We start from the raw sequence: 20,805 nt of genomic DNA on the forward strand, positions 1-20,805 counted from the left end.
TGGGAGTGTGGACGGGGGGAGAGTGCGTTTGTGTACCAGCACTGCAGTATAAAATACACGGGTCCACTCTCTGTACGGCCCAGAGCTCGCACGTTCGGGCGCGGAGTTCTTAAAAACAGCTCCAGAATGTAGTCTGCTGGAGGCTCTGCTCTGCCGCGGAAGGTGAGGCGGGAGGAAAGCAGGTGGAAGCCCCTATTGGCAGAGGCTTCAGGGAGTCGGTCGGGGCGTCTGTTTGCATCCGGACAGACACCGTAGTGAAATGGGGAGCGGAATAATAGTGTACCTAAAGAGAATCTAAGAATCCCCAGGGGAAGGAAATTGAACCAGAAATCCTGTCCATTTATTTTTCAAAGGAATCCTCCAGTGATTCTGCAGGAGGAAGATACAGGTTCCAACTTCTTAAGACACAAAACAAAAACTACCCCCCCCCTTCTTTGAACTTTCCTCTCTTCTGTAGTTGGAAGTCCTAAATTTTAAACCAGGTCAGACCCTACAAGGCAGTCTAGCTCTGCTGTAAGGTCATAGAGGGCAGAGAATATGTTTCGACCATATTCTTTATATTCATATATAGAGAGGATATTTTTTGTCTCCTCCTTGTCATACAACTGCAGCAAATAACTCCTTGCACTGAACAACTGCTTGCTGAAGGAAAAACATTTTGTCCGGTTTTAGGGAACGTGCCTTGACCAATTCCTCCCTGTCTCTCTGCCCCCTTGGGCTATGGGACAGATAACAGGAGTTTTGAATCATCGCTGGAATAAACTCATTAAAGCCTCTTCTTCATAACACCCTATCTAACTGAAAGTGGGCGAGAAGGGTAAAGGAAGAAAACAGAAAACAGATGAGCTTTGTTGTTCATCCTTACGAAGTTACCCTTCTGGATAGTTAGGGTGTTAGCTCACCTCTTTATTAAGTGTACATCACAAGAGAAAAACAACGAGGTCAGCAGATAATTACTCAGGATGTCTTTGAGCAATGTAGTGAGGCATTGGAAGATGCCCCAGAACGGGGGAGGATGGCTTAACAGAAAGCTTTTGGCAGTTGATCATGAATTCCTGTTTAGTGAGGGAACTAGCCAGGGGAGGGGGTGCCTAGGAAAGGGGTGAGTCTGATTCCTGGGGCCAAAAACCTTGGAGAAATTATTCCACCCATAAAACTACTTTAAAAGAAATTGGCGAAAGATGTTAAAACCCAGCTTTAGGCAGAGGAGGATGGTATAAACCCACTAGTTTTATAAGATTGCAATATCCATATTTGCAGGTCCATATGGCAAGCCCACATTACTTCCTCCTACAACCACCCTGAATTGAGGTCAAAAGAGGGAAAGGTGAAATAAGATAATATCACAATTTCTTTTTAAAAGTTAAGGGTCAGTCTTATTCTTGGGTACTATTTTTTAAAAAGACTTACCTGCATTTTCTTTTTGATATACTTGAAAGTTGTCTTACTCTTGTTTTGGGTTTGTACCACAAATAAGCCTGTCCTAGTCCCTTAACCTGAGTCCAGAGGATCCTAAACCCTCCTCTTTGAAGACAAGCTTCTTTGATGATCTTCTCACTTTAGAATTTAGATTCTACATTCTACACCCTCATAGTTCTCTGGGCATTTTCCAGCTGACCCGTGGACAGTATAATAGAACTCATGTACACATGATCTGTATGTAGTATGATAATGTCTATTTTTTTTCCTGGCAGAAGTTAAGAAAAACACCAAAAGACATTTCATCCAAAGTGGAATCATATTTTCCATTAATTCCAGTAAAACTTGATTTGTGGAAGCATACGCATGAGGAATTGGGATAGGAAATTAATTATTTTTGGTTTTGCTGAAATTATTCATAGTTTTAAAAATTTGCACTTTTCCACTTTTAAAGGATTTAAGCATCAGCAGATGGGTTGCGGAGCTGAAGGGGTAGGGGAAGAGGTAGAGCTGGACAAGTGGAAATCGCTTATCTTGGGTGATCAGCTAGGGTCTCCATCATCTTCAGCCTGGGGGCTCTAAAATGCCCTTGGGTGTTAAGAACACAGCACAGTGAGGTCAGGAAGGCATTAGGAGGCAGGAAGCAGGTGGAAAAGGCCAGTTAGGAGGCCTTGGTCAGCAGCTGCAGGAGGGAGAGGCCAGCATAAAGGGCACAGAGGCGGGGGAGGGTGTCTGGGTCCCACGTGTACTGGGGGCCCGATCTCTGCACTTCGAGGCCACTCAGCCCCACTAGGGCTTCTGTGAGGGTCAATTCCTCTTCCCCAAGGGAGGAGAGCAGGTCAGGCTGCAGGGGGAAAACACCGTCTTTATCCTGTAGGAAACTCTGTTCCATTGTGCTCTCCACCTGCAAGGAACCAAAATAACATGAAAAGAAAGAACTGGAAACCTGCCCTCCTTTCTCCTAACTCATAAAAACCACGAAGAGGGCTACCTGTCTCTTATTATAACTCCTTCCATTACAGCTCCATGTGGGCCTTTTAACCACCCTGTACTGTGGGCAGCCCTTTTTTTTTTTAAGCCCTATTTCACAGAGGAGTGAATTGAGACAGACTCAGAGACATGAAGAGATTTGCTCACATCACTTGGCTGTGGAGAAGCAAAGCCCGGGTTTTCTGTCTTTTCAAGCTGAAAAACCCAGATAACTGCCCAGAAATTCGCTCTTTTAATTCCAGTTGCGAAATAGCAAACAAGGGAGAACATGGAGACAAATGAGCCGTGGGCAAGAGCCCCTGCCCTACAACAGAGGCTCTCCAGGACAGACAGAGGCTCTCCAGGACAGTCTGTCGTTAGGCTAAGTCCGTATCTTTGCACTGGTTCCAGCTGACTCCCTCCCAAGCTCTCCCCGGCACCTGCTGTTTTCTCTCACCAGCTTTAGCTGCATGGGGAGGATCTTTTTCTCCACTGATTTTATCAGCAGCTTCTGTTGGGCTTCACTTAGCTCTGGAGGGAGAAAAAAAAAAAAAAAAAGCAGAGAAATGAACATGTGGTGCTGGTGCAAAGGGAGACTCCAGACTCCAAAGAGGTACACTTCCAGAATTTCAGCATTAATTAATCCATACATTTATCCAAGGTTGAATGCTGCTCTATGCTGTGCACCTTTGCTGGGGGTGTTGGGTAAAAATCATATCCCTTCACTCAGGGAACTTGCAGGCCAGCGGAGAAGACTAAGCCATGTGCAGGGACAGTACAGGGTGTTAAGGGAGCGATAGCTGAGGGGTCTACTTTGGACTTGGCATTTGAGGGCAGGCTTTTTAAGGGGACAGACATCTCAGCTTACTCCTGAAGGACCAGAGAGTTTTTCTAAGTGGGGCAATGTTTCATGGAGAGGGAAGAAGAGAGTTCAGGGCAAGATGAGAAGATGTTACTCTCTGAAATTAAAGCTAACAAATTTCTATATAAAAGTGATGAGCTTAGGGACGCCTGGGTGACTCAGTCAGTTAAGTGTCTGCCTTCAGCTCAGGGTATGATCCCAGGGTCCTGGGATCAAGCCCCACACCGGGCTCCCTGCTCAGCTGGGAGCCTGCTTCTCCCTCTCCTTCTGCCCTCCCCCCGCTCCTGTTCTCTCTCACTCTGCTCTCTTTCTCTCTCAAATAAATAAATAAATAAGATAATCTTTTTTTAAGAAGTGATGAGTTTAGCCATATGTAGAAATTTTAAATATGTGGCTGGTAAAACTAGGGTTATTTCCCAACCTCTATTAGCAAGACTAGGCCACCTTCTCAGATTATCCAAGGTGCCCAGATGAATCCTTGGGAAGGTAAACAATTTTTTAAATTTTTAATATTTTATTTTATTAAGGCAATCTCTGTTCCCAGTGTGGGGCTCGAACTCACAACCCCAAGATAAAGAGTTGCATGCTCTACCAACAGCCAGCCAGGTGATCCTATAACCAATTTCTTTAAATGTAGATATAAACTACTTTAACTGTGGTATAATTTGCCTGGCATGCATGCATGCATGCATTCATTCATTCATTCATTCATATAGGAATTCATCCAGTGATTCATTCCTATCACCAAAAAGGTATATAAATGAAGACTTTATTCTCTACTTACCTATTAGGGCTCCAAGGAAATACAGGATGCCACCCATAGCCTCCTTTGATACCAAGACATCTTTTGGGAGTGCCTCCGGGGTCACTTCATGTCCTTTGTCTAGAGCCCCTTCAAGCTGCGGGGAAAGGTGGGCAACTATTTAAGATAACACGGGTAAGGGGCCCAGCACAGTGCCTGGCACATCACAGTCTCTTGAGATGTGCTAACTATCTCTCTTTTCCTTGTTTCTTTTTCAAGGTGTCAAGTCCTGAAAAGTACCGGACTCCTGGATTTCTTGGTCCCTGAGCCTTGAACTCTGGGAAGGAAAGGTTCCAGTCCCCTTTCCAAGAAAGGGCCCTGCTGGCCCACTGCCTACCCTCTGTCTGTCCGCGGGGAGCATGTGCTTTGAGGGAATCTGCCCTGTGTGCCCTTTTCCAGAGCAGTGGCAGCCAGGCAGGCTGGGGGGCACCTGGCCAGCCTCGAGGAAGACACCCACTATGGATTCTCCTGGCCACTGACCACCTTCTATCCTGTCAGATCCCCTGCCAGTTGCAACACCCACCCACACATCCACCAACCACCTTCCTCTGGGGCCTCACCATGAGCTCCAGGTCCTGTAGCTCCTTTTTCTTCCCGAGAAGTTTGCTGAGGGAGGTGAGCAGGGAGCTTTGCCCTACCCGGCTTAGCTTCTTCACTTCTTGGATCTCTCTTTGAACTTCTTCTTTTAGTGTCTTGAAGTCCCCATGTTCCTCCTCTATTGAGACGGTGAACATGGTAAGCCAAGCGCCCTCCATCTGGCAGCCTTCCCATTCAGCCCCCTCCCGTCCCTGTGCTCTGCTCCCAGCCTGAGCCTGGCCTCCCTTTCTTCTTGATCAGGGAACATGATTATGAAGTTTCCACGAGCCCTGACTTGTGGGGGATGGTCTGGGGCAAGGAGGTGGAGCAGGACCCACATTATCGTCTAAGCAGGCAGTTGATTCTCCCCAGGCTCCCAAGCCCCATCCCGTGACAGTAGACAATTAACTTCCCTTTCTCTAAGACTCTAGCTTAAAGTTGAGAAGGAAAGTCTATTTCCCCTTCTTAGGAGTTATTCGACAAAGAAGAATGACTTTGGTGACTGAGTGAAGGCTAGGATGGGTGGGTCTTTATCCAGGGATGTGGATGGATCAGCGTTACCTTGAATCTTCGCCTGACCCTCTAAGGGCCTGGCATCCTAAGAATATGACCAGGGGAGCAGCTTCTGGAAGCTCCTGGAAGTGGCTCCAGTTGCCCAGACCTGGGACTCAGCACTTGTCTTTCCCTCCCTCCACCTCATTGCCTCCATGCCAAAGTCTTGGGAGAAACTCAGAAAATTCCTTACCAGCATCAGGTGCCACGATAAGGGGGGAAAGAAAAGACAAGAATCTATTCTTCCAAAATGGTAGCCATGCCCAGGGGATGAAACATTAATGGGGGTTAGGAAATATATCCTGTCTCCTGGGATATCTCAGCTATCTTAAGGCTACACTTGCTCCATTCATGGGAGGCAGGAATGGGGCAGGAGAGAAGCTAATGCAATGTGAAAAGGAGCTCCTGGATTGATTGAGTTGGCATCACTGTGACTTAGTGACTCATCCGTCCCGGATGTTGGGTGGCTGAGCAGCAGATATGCGTGGGACAGGTTACAGCTAAGGATGCCCTCGAGGACAGAGGTCTGACACATCAGACTACCTGGGTATCCTGTCCAAAGACTTCCCCCCTGCCACCACTTTTTCCTCAGCTATTGGAATCTCTGCCATGTTTTGGGGACAGTTGTTTGCTGAGACCTGCTCTGCCATGTTCCCCGTCCGTCAGGGAAGAGAAGAAAAAGATTGGAGTTTTAAAATTCTGTGTCAAGGGGCCCCTGGGTGGCTCAGTCGGTTAAGCGTCCAACTCTTGGTTTCGGCTCAGGTCATGATCTTGGGGTCGTGGGATGGAGCCCCACATAGGGCTCTGTGCTCAGCTCGGAGTCTGTTTGAGAATCTCTCTCCCTTTCCCTGCCCCTCCCGCTTGCGATCTCTCTCTCTAAAATAAATAAATAAATCTTAAAAAAAAAAAAAAAGAAATGAGAGGAAACACTTACTGGTGAACTTCTCCTCTGGCTTTTCTGAAAACAGAAACAATGTACATATGTCAGCATAAAACCTATTTGTGCCTTTTTATCTAGAGCGGATGTCAAGGCAGCTTTATCAGTGATCATTATAAAAACATGGAGATTATGTTAGCTCATGCCCCCCCGCTCCCCCAATTTGGGAACACACAATATCTCTCAGTCTTATTTCTGCTTCTGCTTCTGACTTCCGGTCTCTTTCTGTTTCTCTGTCTCTCTAGGGCAGTATTTATGTGCTTCTGTCTGCCTTTCCAGAAGTTTAGGACAGATATTTTTATAAAGGCACTTGGGAAACAAAACGAGGGGCTCCTTGAGGGATTATGGTATATGTTATTAGAGGTGCAGGATTTTAGCAGATGATGTCAGGGTTGGGCGAAAGGGGAAGCAATTTCACTTACCTCCGGGAGTGAAGGTTTGCATGTTATCATTGTAGATATGTGGAATATCTGTAAGGTGCAAGAGAGGTGAGAGCAAGAGGACCCTTAAATAGCTGCCCACCTTCCCTTCTCTATTCTCAAGTCCATGGGCTCCGCTAAGGGCTAAGTCCCTGTCCCCAAAGGCCCCACCGAATCCCCTGCTCCACCTCTGTTGCTGAAAGAACTCTTTTCTTCCTCTGTAAATCCTAGGACAACACTGTTTTCTGCCTTGCATCCTAGTGCTGATATCTGGGTCTGTTTCCTCCATTGGCCACAGACTTCTCTAGAGCAGAGCTGTGCTTGTTCATCTCCGCGCCCCTTTCCTCCAGCTAACGCAGTGCCCAGCACGCAGGAGGTGCTCAGAACCCAGGGGGTTCCTTCACTCCCTCTCCAGGGCAGTCCCCGCTGTTCTGTCCCTGGGCCACAATACAATACACTCCAGCACTCCTTCCCTGGCTTGCCACCAGAGGGGACCAGGATGCCTTAGTGCTAATGCGGGTAATTCTTGTCTTGAGGGGAGAACATGCCAGTGTCGCTCACCCCATTCATCTTTGCCTTTGACCATCAGTTGTCTCACTCGAAAGGCCAGGATGCAGCCCTTGGGGATGGTTATGGCCTCCTTGTGGTTTATGGATCCCTAGGATCAGACAATGAAGATTTATGAACCGGCCAAGATTCTGAGACAAGGGGTGAGGGAGGGGCATGTGGAGGGGCAGGCCGAGTACCTCTGGAGAGATAAGAAATTGAAAACCCTTCATTTGTGTCCCTGATTGCCTTTCCACCCAGTCTGGACTCCATGGAATGCACTTCAAAGCCCTTCTGCATCATCCCTCTAATGATGTGTATCTCTCTTCCTGGTTCAGACACATGAAGGAACTGGGCGGACCCACTCCATCACCTACCTGCCTGGGCATCTCCAACCCACCTGAGAGTTTCCACAGGCCCCAGTCCTTCTTCCTCTTCACCATCTGGCCCATGCCATCTCCTCCAGGAAGCCTTCCATGACTAACCCTACTCTCAGTTCCAACTCACCCCTTGAATATTTATACAAACTAGGTTTAGGTATGTAGAGCATTACTTATTTACATCGAATCTTCAGAACCTGTGTTCTCGGGGCTTTAACCTGTGTGTCTCCTCCATGAGACTGAGAACTTTTTCTGAGAGCAGGGATGTCTCTCTCCTGTGCACTGGGAGCACCATGAGGGATGACCCACTAAGAGTTTCCCCTTCCCTGATAGCTCCCTGTGGCATCTGGCACAGGCATCTGCCCACACAGGGCACCCTTGACCAGAGAGAGGACTTGTGTCTGGGCGACAGGGGCCTGAATCTCGAAAAGCAGGAAGAAGGAGTGGGTCATTTTCAGTATTCTGGGTAGACACTGATCGGGCAAAGTTAATGTGTTAATGCGGCCTCTAAGGAGAGGCTAAATGTTAAGTGCGTGCGTGCGTGTGTGTGTGTGTGTGTGTGTGTGTGTGAGAGAGAGAGAGAACCAAACCTGTAGTCCCAAAGGGGCGAAGAACGGGAGGGAGAAGCAGCCCTCTGCCTTGCCGGCTCTCTCCAGAGTGACCTCCTGCACGGTCTCCACCACCTCCATGACCACATACAGGTTCTCCCCTCGGTCTCTCATCTCCTTCAGGAACGGGTGCTCGGCGGACAGCTTCCTGGGGCAGGAGACACGTGAAGGGATGGGTCAGAACCTCTCCCCGCCTGGGCCATCATGCTCTTCTCTTCTCGGTCATTCGCAGGAGCTAGGCACGGTGGTGTTAGGGAAAGGGGTGAGGACTCTGGAGTAAGAGACCGAGGCTGAAGCCCAGATGTCCCGCTTACTGGCAGGGCAGCCACTCGGAGTCCGGGGAGCCTCATCTATAAAATGAGGATAATAACACCTCCCTCCAGGGGTGCTGAGAGGAAAACTAGGAAATCATCTGGCATGGCTCCTGGCCCGGAACAGGCCCCCCCTGCTTGCTCCTTCCCCCTTTTCCCTCTGCCTCGGGGTGCCTTCCCTTTTCTTTCCTCTTCCCTGTTCTTAGTCCTGTTCCTCTCTCCTGGGGCCCTTTGTTCCCATCCCTTACCCTCTCTCTTGCTATTAACACCAGTCCCTCCTCCCCACTTGCTGCCATCCAGAAACCCGTCCTTTGATCTTGCCACTCCCTCAAATTACCATCCTGTTTCTTTCCTTTGCTTCACTGGCAAGTCTCTCGAAAGATGCGCCCATATACACCGTCTTACTTCCTCACTGTCTACTCCTAAATTCTTCATCATTTGACTTCCATTTCTACTCCTCAACTGAAATCCCAGCGACCTCGCACCCACCACATTCACAGACCTTCCCTCACTCTGCACAACACTGACCCTGCCTCCCAAAGCCTCCCTGCGACGTGGTCCTCTCCTGGCTTCTGGTCCCACCATGCCACCCCGCTTCGGCCTTCTGATTCCTGTCCATTCCGTCTGCATCTCCTGTGCTAGTTTCTTCGGTTCCTTCAAATTTCATGTTCTCTGAGATTCTGTTCGCAGTTCTCTGCTGTCTGGATTTCCAGAACATCCCTTCCCTGCAACTCCATTCCTATAGTTTTCCATCTTTATATGGCCGACCACCCCACAGGGATATTCACCTTGACTTCTCTCCTGAGCGCTGGGCCCTCGTTTCCAACTGCCTTAAAATTTTTCTTTTAAAATGAGATATAATTGGGGCACTTGGGTGGCTCAGTCGGTTGAGCATCTGGCTCTTGGTTTCCGCTCACGTCGTGATCTCGAGGTTGTGGGATTGGGCCCCACGTGGGGCTCCAGGCCCAGTGTTGGGGGTGGGGTGTCTGCTTGGGATTCTCTTTCTCTTCCTCTCCCTTTGCCCCTCCCCCCACTCGGTCTCAATAACTAACTAAATAAATAAATAAAATCTTAAAAAAATAAAATGAGATAAAATTGACATATAGCATCATGTTAGTTTTAGGTGTACAACATATGCAAGGCAGTGTTGTTAACTGTGGTCACTCAGCTAATGTCTCACTGGACCCGCAAACTCAAAATGTCCCAAAGGAGCTCACAGTCTTTCTCTCCAAATACTTCTTCTAAAGTCTGTCTTCTTGTTTCTGTTAATGTCATCACTTGGGTCAAATCTCAGAGTTCATTTTTTAACATTCTCATATATTTAATTATTTATTTTTTAAAAAGTTGTATTTATTTAAGGTATACAACATTTTTTTAAGAGTTTTGTTTTTTTGTTTGTTTGTTTTTAAGTAAACTCTATACCCAACCCAGGGCTTGAACTCACAACCCCAAGATCAAGAGTGGCATGCTCTTCCAACTGAGCCAGCCAGGCGCCCACAACATGTTTCAATATACCTCCACATAGAGAAATGATTACTACAGTGAAGCTAATGAACCTATCTAGCTCCTCACATAGGTACCATTTTGTGTATGTGTGGTGATCTACTCTCCTAACAAATTTCCAGTGGACAGTATAGAATTATTAACTGTAGTCATTGTGCTGTACATTGGATCTCCATCAGCGTCATCTCTGACAAAACCTTCTCCCTCAACCTGCAATCAGCTGCCAAGTCCAGGCCATTCTGGCGCCCCAGAGTGCCCCAGCCCTGATGGCTCCTCCCTCGTTATTCTGACTGCTCTTCCCAGCTCTGGTCCTCATTTTGCATCTCTGACGGACAGTGGAACGGTGTCTTGCCCGTCTGCCTGCTTCCAACCCCTGCCTCTCATCCTCTGGCTGCCATACTTCCTCCATCTGGCCAGATGAATCACGACACAATCAAGGCATCCTTGGGGGGCCCCCTGAAGCCTACGGTACAGTTCCACATCCTTGACCAGGCACCTGGGTCCTCCATGATCTGGGCCTTAGCCTCTGCTTCTGACTTGCTCCACTCCTACCTTTCCTGCTCCTGCCAAATCAGCTCTTCGTGCTCCCTAGAGGTTTTGAGGTTTCTCGCCCACGTGCCTTTGTAATGTCCATCTCCCAGACCTTCATGTTCGATGTCTACTCATCTTTCAAAGCCTGGATCATGGGCTGCCTCCTCCATGAAGTTCCACTTCATTTCCCCAGCCAGAAGTCCGTCTGGCCTGCCACAAAACTCAGGCAAAGTCCTCCTAGGCACTACCTCTCGCCTTGGATTATAGTTACTGTTGCACAGATTTTTTTTTTTACAACTCCTGATTGCGAGGTTCTTGGACAAAGATGTTCCAATGCACCCCGGCTCCTAGTGGGGTGTTTTGCACTCCTTTGAGGCTGTATGAATGTTTACAGGGTGACTTTTGAAGCACCCTAGCTCTTCCTTCCTGCCTCACTTCTTTCAACCACTACTTAACTACTTAAAAGTCAGTTCCCCTGGCAAGCCCAACATCTGAGCTGCCCAGCATCGACATGGCATCTGCCACACCCCTTGTGCTGCGGGGGCAACATTCCCGAGGGCTGCCTGGTGTATGTATGGGACCGGGCAGATGGCTTGATTTATGGGAGCAGAACACTGTAGCTAAGCTTCAGTAGGGAATAGATAAGACCCTTTCCCTTTTATAGATTCATAGTTTAGGAAGGAACCCTAGAGATTTTCATGGAACCCCATCATTGTTCAGGAAAGAAAACTGAGGTCCTGAGAGGAGAAGTGACTTTGCCAAGGTCACACGGCAAGTTAATGTGAACATACTCATTCTCGTGTGTGTGTGTGTGAGAGAGAGAGAGAGCAGGGGAGTGGTACTGGAAGTAGTGGAAGGATGGGGGGAGGGAGTAGTTAGGGGATGTCCCAGATGCACCCATGGGCCAGAATGGTCATTTTTTTTTTTTTAAGATTTTATTTATTTATTTGACAGAAAGAGCAAACAAGCACAAGCAGGGGGAGCAGCAGAGAGAGAGGAAGAAACAGACTCTGAGCTAAGCAGGGAGCCTCATGCAGAGCTCGATCCCAGGACCCTGGGATCATGACCTGAGCCGACGACAGATGCTTAACCGGCTAAGCCACCCAGGCGCCCCCAGAATGGTCAGCTTTAAGAGCCCTCCTGTGATGACCCCATAGGTAAAGGGCAGTGTGAGGGCCCTGCCTTTTAACTCAGGGCCCAAAGCACCCTTTCCAAGCACCAGCCACCCCATCCTGGCAGCCCCCCAGCCCTACCACTCTCACCTCTCCTGGTGCAAGGTCTCCAGAGCCTTAGGGGCCACACTGAGTGTCTGGACCTCCAGGGTACTGCTCCTGGACAGCCCGGCAGTCCCCGTGACCTTGACTGTCTTTGGCACATCCACCTCTCCCTCCACTCGGGCATCCAGCATATTCTTAAAGCTAAAGTTCCCAGAGTCTGTTGGATCTGCAGGAGAGAGAAGACGAAAGGGGCCAGGCTGAGAGGCCTGCCTCTTCCCCTCCCTTCTGGGAGAACTTTGGGCTACGTGACACCAAGCCACATCCGGACAGAGGGAGCTTTGGGTTCCTCCTCGTAAGCCAGGGCCTGGCCCCCATCCTTCGAGAGCCAACCCCGCGCCGGACCTGACCTGAAGGCGAGCTGCCGGCTTCAAGCACATCCAGGAGGGTGTAGTCAGTGCGGACGTAGCGGGCACCCCAGAAGAGTGTGCTCTTCCTCTTCCTCAGCACCAGGCAGAAGGGGTGGAAGCGCTTGAAGTCTATGAGGCTGTCGAGGGGTGTCAGGTCCCCTCTAGGGTTTAGCTGTCTGGCCAGGGCCCGGGTGACATTTTCAAAGATGGTCATTTTCTCTGTGGGGGTGGAGGGAGACAGGAGAGTGACAGACAAGTTGGGCGACCAGGACATGGTAGGGGTCCTGGCAGAGAGAGATCACCTGGCTCTGGGGGAGGGGGTTCCTTTAAAAATGCCTGGACTCTCGGAGTATCGGGGCTGAAAACAACCAAAGGAGCCTCCACTTTATGATGAGGACACACAGCCCCAAGGGCTGAAGCGACTTGCCTGAAGTCACACAGCTGGTTAGAGAAGCCAGACCTTCCCCGTCAAGGGCTCTGGGCTCACCCCTCCTTCAGGTTCCTCACGGACTTGGGGCCGGGCTGGAGCCTTTCGTGAGTAAGGGAAGTAAAGCTCCTCTCATACAGCTCTGCCCACCTTGTCTTCCCCAGAGAACTCTGACAGCCGGGACCAGGGAGGCCGGGGAGGCAGGCAGCCCCCACTGGTGCCGAGGGCCTGAGGAGTGGCCTGCCCCAGTGGCCCCTTCTTTGGGTGGGGGTCACTTCCGTACCCTGTACTTCCTTTGTGTCCGCCTCCTGGCTCCTGGCTCTGAACAGACCCACTTCCCCCCAGGTGCCGCCCAATACACCCAGGCCTTTCAATCTTTGCCTTGGCTTGTAGTACACTCCCTCCCAATCTAAAGAATCCCTATTCACCCTTTAAGACTCAGTTTGGGTCACCTCTTTTGTGACTCCTTTCTCACTCCCCGTCAGGCAGCTAGTGACTCTATCCTGTGTCCCCAGAACACTTTGTACGTGCCCTCCCGAAACACCTGTAGCCTCATGTTGTTCGTGTTGTTATGATCTGTTCACCTGACTCTCGCCTACCCGACTGTGGCCTCCCAGAGGGCAGGAGATGAGTCTTAGCCATCTCTGCAGCGTTGGCACTGAGCACAGTGCAGGCCCGGAGCCTGGCAAGTGTGTGTGCACAGAATGAATGAAGAGATGAATGAATGAACGTGGCCCTGCGAGACATATACTGGGGTGAGAGGGCCCTGGAGAATGTGGGGTCTGCAAGAGCCTGAACTTCATAGCCTCAGGTCCCTGCCTTTGAGGTTCAAGTCCAGGTGCTGTGGCTGGGCGGCCAGCAGGCACAGCCATGGGTGGGGGAGGACGCACCAGCTAGCCTGGACCTGCCTCGCCGCCCCCGTGGGCACCTCGCAGAGTCAGGGAAGTGGGAGGCACACACACAGGTGCATGGGCCACCTCCAAGGTGCCTTTTTCACCTCTAATTCCCGAGTGGGCCAGGGTGGGACAGGACAACCTCCAGGGGCCAGTCTGATGCCCGCAGGAAGGGATCAGGTGACTTCTGTCTCTTCCTTACCAGAGACGTGCTCACAGGACCACATCTCGTTTCTCCCCGCAAGGCTTATGAAGATACCTACTCCCCTGGGCTCGAGGGGACTCCTAGGCCCGTCTCTTCCCACCCATGTTCTTGTTCATCCCTAGAACACCCCCACCTCCCCTGCTGTCATCAAGCTCTTACCAGAGAGCAGTTCTGGGTCCTCTCTAGCAGCCGGATCTGGGATAAGGGCCCAGGACTCAGCCTGTAGGTTGAGAGAGCTACTGTCCCTCACCAGGACGGGCTACAGCTTTATGCCTCTCTGGAGGCAAGGATGTAGGCTTCCAGGGACCCCGCCTGCCCCGGTGACGCCACCCTTCTCCTGCTCTACTACCAGGAGAACAGCATCAACCTGTTCCACGCGTGCCCTGCCCCAGGCCCTGGGCCCTGGCCTCCTGAGGGCTGAGGGGGCGGGGAGCTGCCAGGGAGGTGCCAGCGTGGGTGGAGGGAGCCAGACCAGAGACAGGTGGCCACTGAAGGTTGGCTTGATGGGCAGAGAGGAGAGGAGGGAAGGCACCTTTGGGAGAGGGGCAGCCGAGAGGCAGTGGGAGGGGGGTGTGTGTGTATGTGTGTGTGTGCACGTGGATGGGGGATGAGGGAAGGCATTTCTGTTCTGTCATCATCATGGTCATCAGGAAGCATCTAGGATTCATGACGAGGCCTTGTGGGTGTGATAAGGGAGTAAGAAATCCTGTGTGTCCACAGATTCCAGCAGAAAGCAGAGCGGCTGAAAAGTTGTCCTCCATCTTTCTGCTGGTCTGTCTGCACATCATTCGCTCCCTCCCTTTGTTTTAGCTACAAAGACATATCAATGGCACCGCTAGCTGCCTACGTCTATGTAGGCAGAGACGGAGATAGACCAAGTGGTTTCCTGGTGTGTCGTGTTCAGCGCGTCGGCTCCTCTTGGAGTATTGTACCCACACAGACGCACACATACAGAGGCAGAGTGAGTTAGTGGCAAGGCTAAAAGGCATGTCTGCTTTGGGAGTTGTTCTGAAGTCCGTGCCTGATAGGAATTTTCAAGGGGACTTTATGCACCTGGTCGGGTTTCTAGATGACAAATCAAGACATTTCCAAGCAAGACTCCTATAGTGTTGGGATATGTGTCTATGTCTATCCTGAATACAACTGAGTCTGTCTTCATGCTCTAACTTTGAGGCTCTCCTCAGCACTCATCGAAAAGGAAATGGAGCCTTGAAAACCATGAAGAGGGGCGCCTGGGCGGCTCAGTTGGTTAAGCGTCCGACTCTTGATTTCGGCTCAGGTCATGATCTCAGGGTGGTGAGACTGAGCCCAGCACTGGGCTCCGAGCTGGGCATGGAGCCTGCTTAGGATTCTCCTCCCTCCCTCTCTCTCTGTCCTCTCCCCACTCTGTTCTCTCTCTGTTTCTATTTTTTTTAAAGATTTTATTTATTTATTTGAGACAGAGTGAGCAAGAGAGAGCACAAGGTGGGGGAGAGGCAGAGGGAGAGGGAGAAGCAGACTCCCCGCTGAGCAGGGAGCCCAATTTGGGACTTGATCCCAGAACACTGGGATCATGGCCTGAGCTGAAGGCAGATGCTCAACTGACTGAGCCACCCAGGCACCCCCCCCCCTCAATTCTGGAAACGAAAACCATGAGATGAAGAGAAGCTAGGTCTTTACTGGAGGTATTCTTGAGGGGCTAGTGGTGAATGCCAAGATCAGACCATCCCACGCTCAGCAAAACTCCCTAAAAACCAAATTATACCTCTTTCTCCAAAGTGTCATTCAGTATGACAGATGCTCCCAAATCTCTCTTCTCTGTGTCATAAAACAAAATCTCTGGGGTCTCTGGTCCCTGCCCCCTATCTTTTGGCTCAGCTTCCTTCCCATCCCCTAGGCCCTTCTTGTGTGACTATCTAGTACTTCCTCCTTCAACAGCTCCAACCAAGGGCTTGGATGTGTGGGAAGGCAGTCATTAGTCATTTGGTCCCTGTCACATGGGCACATGTGTGCAGAAATAGGTGTATGTGCTATATTCATTCCATCTCTACCTATCTCTCCCTTTCTGTATCTCTTAATCCGTGCTTTGATGTGATGCCCCTGTCATCCAGCACGTCGTCCTGGGCTGTGCAGTCTCTCATCCTTTAATCAGCTCCAGAGAAGGTGGCCCCACTCCCCACCCTCCCACTGGCCCACCATTGCCTCAGTGAGACTTTTGGGAGTTTCCTGCTGGTGTCTACCCTCTTTCCACTGGCTGCAGGCCAAAGTTTCCAGTCCAGGTCATCCTCCAAAGACCTGGAGACCGGTGATTTCTAGAAGCCACATGTGTATCTGCTCTCTTTGGGGGCCTCTAAAGTCCATGTAGCCGGCTTTCTCTCCTCCGACCCGGAAGTCTTGCTCCTTTTATTTCTCTTGCCCTCCTTCATTCACTCTGGACTCTACCAGGCCTGTCCTCATTCTCTTTATGCCACCCCATCCCACCTCTGTCCCAATACACCATCCCCCAAACTGCCTAATGGCATTCCAAGAAGGCAGCTTTGAGGGTTTGAGGCAAAGAAGAAATAAGGGCTTGCGGGGTCAGCCAGATTGAAAATCTTGTGCTTTTGGAATAAAAATATCCATGTCAGCTTTGTCCCTGCACTGTTCCTCCCACCCATCCAGAATATCCCGTCTCTTTGTTACTTCTCCAGTCCCCCTTCCTTGGAGTCTTAGGGAGAGGCCAGAGAATCCCTTAAGAGTCCAGAGGCTCCTTCTCCTCAGAGTCTTGGTTTACAATCAGGGGAATCTGGGATATAATTTTTTTTAAGATTTTATTTATTTATTTGACAGAGAGAGAGATAGTGAGAGAGGGAACACAAGCAGGGGGAGTGGGAGAGGGAGAAGCAGGCGTCCCGCGGAGCAGGGAGCCTGATGCGGGGCTAGATCCCAGGACCCTGGGATCATGACCTGAGCCAAAGGCAGACGCTTAACGACTGAGCCACCCAGGCGCCCCTCTGGGATATAATTTAAATTGTGCTGGAAGAGGTTTAATTTAGACTAATTCGTAAGAACTCTTTAGGTCAATTAAGAGTGACTTAACTGAGAATAGGAGGCTGGGTGCTGTTGTAGGCGGCAGGCTCTGCTCTCTATCTCCCTCCGGTGGTCACTGCGATAATCACCTCTAACGTGGGCACCAAGCTTGTGATTTGTGTGTAGTTGCTAGAAAATGGGTATCAGGGAAGGGAGCTGACCTAGGGGAGGAAGCCACCTGTTCTCTGGGAACCTGAATGTCTCTCTGACCCATAGAGTGCACTGCAGACGCAGACGTTGGAACAGGCTGTTATTTCCTTACCCATTTTCCTTTTATGATTGTTGACTTTCTCCTTAGGAAGGGGCCAAAGAGGACAGAGAGGGAACAGGCTAGTGGAGTTCACAAGGGTGGAAGGTACTGATCCTGGCAAGAACGGCTGGCACAGACATACTGCCAGATCTTCTCTGAGTAAAAACCAACTAGGGAGGAAGATGGGCTGGAATGGAGGCGTGACTATCTGGTGGAGAGGCAGGAAGAACAGGCCCCAAGGGGGTTGCATTTTATATTTCCTATGGGAGGTTGGAAGTCTTGGGGTGCAGATTGCAGATTGTGAGCTATACTTCTATAAATTCTCCTTTCTGAACAAAATAAAACCCCCAGAATCCTTTCTTTTCTTTTCTTTTTTTAAGATTTATTTATTTGAGTGAGAGCGAACAAGAGAGCACGAGCAGAGGGAAGAGGCAGAGGGAGAGGCAGAGGGAGAGGGAGAAGCAGGCTCCCCGCTGAGCAGGGAGCCCTATGCGGGACTCAATCCCAGGATCCCAGGATCGTGACCTGAGCCGAAGGCAGATGCTTAACCAACTGAGCCACCCAGGTGCCCCGCCAGAATCCTTTCTTATCCTCTAAAATACTTTGAGGTTTCTTCCCAAACTCCCAAATCAGCTTTGGGGCCCAAGACACCTCCGAACTCCTGGTTGAGTAGACAAGTCTTGTGATACTGTTCAGGGCCTTGTGACATTTGTCACAAGTTCAGGGTCTTGTGACATTTGTTCAACTTGAAGTTGTGCTGAAGAATTAGAGAAGTGTGTCATACTTCAAGGTGTCAGCCCTCGCTGCCCCCAGCCCTCCACTGCCAATCCCTCTACCCACGAGGCTGGTATGGAGTCCACTGCCAGTTCCAGCCCAAATCCAGAGATGCCTCCTCTGTCAGCTGATTCCCCCCAGAACCCCAGCTCTTCCTGAGCCCCTGGAGATGCAGCTGGAAGAGGTGTTGGAGCTCCGGTCCACTTCATGGTTGATGAGACAGAAACTTTCCTCCTCAGCTATGATTGCTAGGCCCCTCCTGATGGGACAGAGCCCCTAGATCCTTGTAAAAGGTACTGGGTCCCAGATGGAACCTTTGAAGTTCTCCCCCCAAGAGAACTTGGAGCCAAAGTGCCTCTCCATTTCACCAGCAACCCTGGGTTTATACAAAGGCCCACTCTGCTTTCCCTAGTCCTGGTCAAGGAGAGCCAGGTGTTCTTGGCCAGCACCTGAAGGATGGAGGGGGTGGCATAGAGGGCACAGAGTGGTGACAAGGCATTGTGCTCCCTGGTATAGAGGGGTCCTACCAGGGCCCGGGTCACCTGCAGCTCTGACCTGAAAGTCCCTGTGCAGCTTAAAGTGAAGACAGAAAACCCCTACCTCACCCTAGATGAAATTCTAGTCCAGGGAGGTCTCCATCTGCACAATAGGGAATAAATATCATGGGATGATTTGCTTTGGGGAACCACCAGCTTCAGAAGTGGTCTGCAGTGAAATCTTAAATTATAGCCCCTGCTCCCACCCTTGACCCCTCTGTCCATTAGTGCCAGAGTTGAGCAGAAATGGGCACAGATTAAGAGTCTGGAGACCTGAATTCCATTGAAAGCTCTGCTAGGAGCCCGCTGTATGGCCCTGGAGAAGTACCTTCCTCTCGGGGCCAGAGACATCATCTGTGACCGAGGGGGTGGAGCTGCATGAGCTCTTGCATCCTTTCTTGTGCTCAAACTCGATTTTACCCTAGTTGTCACCCCTCACACCTGTCCTGCAACCCCCAGGCCCCTCACCAGCTCTGTCTGTCAGGAAGGAACTCTTTCTGCACAGACACAGCCAGCAGAATACTAACTCTTAATTTTTTTTAAAAGATTTTATTTATTTATTTGAAAGAGAGAGAGATAGCGAGCAGGAACACAAGCAGGGGGAGTGGGAGAGGGAGAAGCAGGCTTCCCGCAGAGCGGGGAGCCCGATGCGGGGCTCGATCCCAGGATCCTGGGATCATGACCTGAGCTGAAGGCAGATGCGTAACGACTGAGCTACCCAGGCACCCCTAATTCTTAATAATTTTAAGCAAGAACTCCTGTAGTTTTCATTTTGCACTGAGACCCGTAAATTATGTTGTAGGTCTGGCTTGGTACCATTGGGTCTAAGTCAGGAGACCTGCCAGTCACGTCAGGGAGGGACCCCGACCCCACTCCCCACCCTTACCACGCAGAGCCCCTACAGGTAGATCATGTAACCAGCCAGTATGGGGTTGGGTTTACCAGAAGTCTCCTGCAGTCATTCAGAGGACTGAGTCCCCAGCCCTGCCTCTTGGATCCCCAGAACCTCTGGCTCACTAAGATCAGGGCCCCATCCACCTGGCAGATATGGGAAGTGATCAGCTAGGTACTCCTACAGTTGGAGAGACAGGGAGGTCCCTGAGGAGGGAGAGAGTTCTCCCCGTTCAGAGAGAAGACTCCGTCAGGCAAGGCCCCAGTCTCTCGCTTAGCCTAAAGAAACCTCCCTGCAGTGCGCTGAGATCTCCCTGGGGAAGCAGGTCCGTCACCCCCATCCAGCCCACACGCGCCCCAGCCACCCTTAGCCCCGCCCAGGCCACCAAGCCCCGCCCCTGTCCTCTTAATCCCCGCCCCTCTCCCCCGATCATCTCCACCCGGGTCCCGCCCCTGGCGCTCACAGTCCGGCCCCACCACTTTGGCCCGCTCCGGATCTCCCTTATCACCCCGCCCCCGGCCTGAGAAAGCCCGCTCGCCCCGCCCTGACCCGCCCCCGGAGCCTCCGCCCCGCCCCCGCCGTGTCCCCTACTCCCGCCGCACCACGCCTTAGCTGGGCGGCCGCTGTCCCCGGGTCCGGTCTTCCAGCTCCAGCCGCTTCTCCACCGCAGCCCGTAGCGCCTGAAACTCCGTGTGCTCCCGGCTCAGGCCCAGACTGACCTCTGGGTGCAGGACAGTGGTGACCAGGACCCTACCCAGCTCCACCCGCCTCGACGTGACTTCACTGAGCGGGCCCCCCACCCCCAGGCACAGAGGCTCCCTTCTGGGCCTTGGCGTCCTGTGCCCTCCCTCAGGTACCCCTCCCCAGGGGAAGATGATCAGGGCAGGTCTGGTGTGGGGTGCCTGGGAGCTCAGCTCCTTACAGTAGTTTCCAGGGGGCACTGAGGATCCTGCAGAGGGCAAAGGGACACACCCCGTCACCATGAGTGGCTGCTATAGAGGAGCAGGAGAGCAGGAGAGCCCCACGAGGGGTTGGGGGACGGCTGAAGACAGGGGAACTGGGCAGAGGGTGGAGCTGGGAGGGAAAGCCCACTGAGACCCAGAAACCTGGGTAAGCCGCTAGACTTTTCCAAGGTAGTTTCCCAAACGCTCCGAGGTGGGGACTCCAAATGTAACCTAGCCTGCCTCACAGGATTCAAGTGAGACATTAGATGGAGACGTCCTTAGAAAGAGAAGAGGGGAATTGTAAAAGATGAAGATGCTGCTATTAGGGGAACTGGGTGAGAGGCAGGTAAGGAGGAGAGACGTTAGGTTGCCCTGATGGTGGGCAGGGATGCAGGGGAGAGTCCAGCGCTGTGGGAGGGGAAGGGAGGGGCAAGTGTGTGCGTGCATGGGGGTGGGGCAGAGGAAGCATTTTGAGGATTCCCAGCTTTGAACCCCACAGCAGTGAGGAGGGGGATGGAATGCCCTCTCCAGGCTTTCCCCCCTTCTCCAGGGTGCCTTCCTCCAGCGGTTCCACAGCCTTGGTCACCAGAACGTACAGCTTCTCATGCTCCCAAACTTCTTCAGCTCCTGTGGTGTGTGGAGTGGGGCTCTTTCTGAGTGGGTGGGGCTCTCTTCCTATTCCCCTCCAGCTCCCTCACTTGCATCCCTGGGTCCACCCTTGTTTCTCCCTATCCCTCCCTTGTCCCTTTCCCTTGGAAGGGTGTGTGTGTGTGTGTGTGTGTGTGTCCCAGAGGGAC

The 20,805-nt window shown here is 51.4% G+C and overlaps 1 protein-coding gene and 1 long non-coding RNA gene across 3 annotated transcripts; one reads left to right on the forward strand and one right to left on the reverse strand.

The window, feature by feature from the left end:
• Positions 1 to 74: 74 nt before the first annotated feature.
• LOC116647512 lies at positions 75 to 4,567 on the forward strand. The gene is made up of 3 exons (XR_004302348.1): positions 75 to 162; positions 4,042 to 4,161; positions 4,272 to 4,567. It is a non-coding gene; the product is annotated as an uncharacterized LOC116647512 (long non-coding RNA).
• Positions 159 to 12,253, reverse strand: GSDMA (gasdermin A). Of its 2 annotated transcripts, XM_032428957.1 has the most exons (10): positions 12,040 to 12,253; positions 11,678 to 11,858; positions 8,053 to 8,218; positions 7,098 to 7,194; positions 6,540 to 6,587; positions 6,115 to 6,138; positions 4,613 to 4,767; positions 4,035 to 4,149; positions 2,846 to 2,919; positions 159 to 2,323 (listed from the first exon to the last, which is right to left on the reverse strand). In XM_032428957.1, the coding sequence occupies exons 1-10, from the start codon at positions 12,251 to 12,253 to the stop codon at positions 2,081 to 2,083; spliced, it is 1,317 nt and encodes a 438-aa protein (XP_032284848.1). In that variant the 3' UTR covers positions 159 to 2,080. The 2 variants fall into 2 exon arrangements, with proteins under 2 accessions (XP_032284848.1, XP_032284849.1); XM_032428958.1 differs by lacking the exon at positions 6,115 to 6,138 and having other exon boundaries at positions 4,613 to 4,815.
• Positions 12,254 to 20,805: the final 8,552 nt, after the last annotated feature.

The sequence above is a fragment of the Phoca vitulina genome, unplaced genomic scaffold, assembly GCF_004348235.1.
Source record: "Phoca vitulina isolate PV1807 unplaced genomic scaffold, GSC_HSeal_1.0 scaffold40, whole genome shotgun sequence".
NCBI lineage: Eukaryota > Metazoa > Chordata > Mammalia > Carnivora > Phocidae > Phoca > Phoca vitulina.

Coding starts and splice junctions, on each gene's coding strand:
- GSDMA (XM_032428958.1), bottom strand. CDS start 12,253: ATGACCATCTTTGAAAATGTCACCCGGGCCCTGGCCAGACAGCTAAAC. Junction 6,588..7,097: donor CAAAGGCAAAGATGAATGGG/GTGAGCGACACT, acceptor TGCACCTTACAG/ATATTCCACATATCTACAAT. Junction 2,324..2,845: donor TCCCCATGCAGCTAAAGCTG/GTGAGAGAAAAC, acceptor GGTTCCTTGCAG/GTGGAGAGCACAATGGAACA.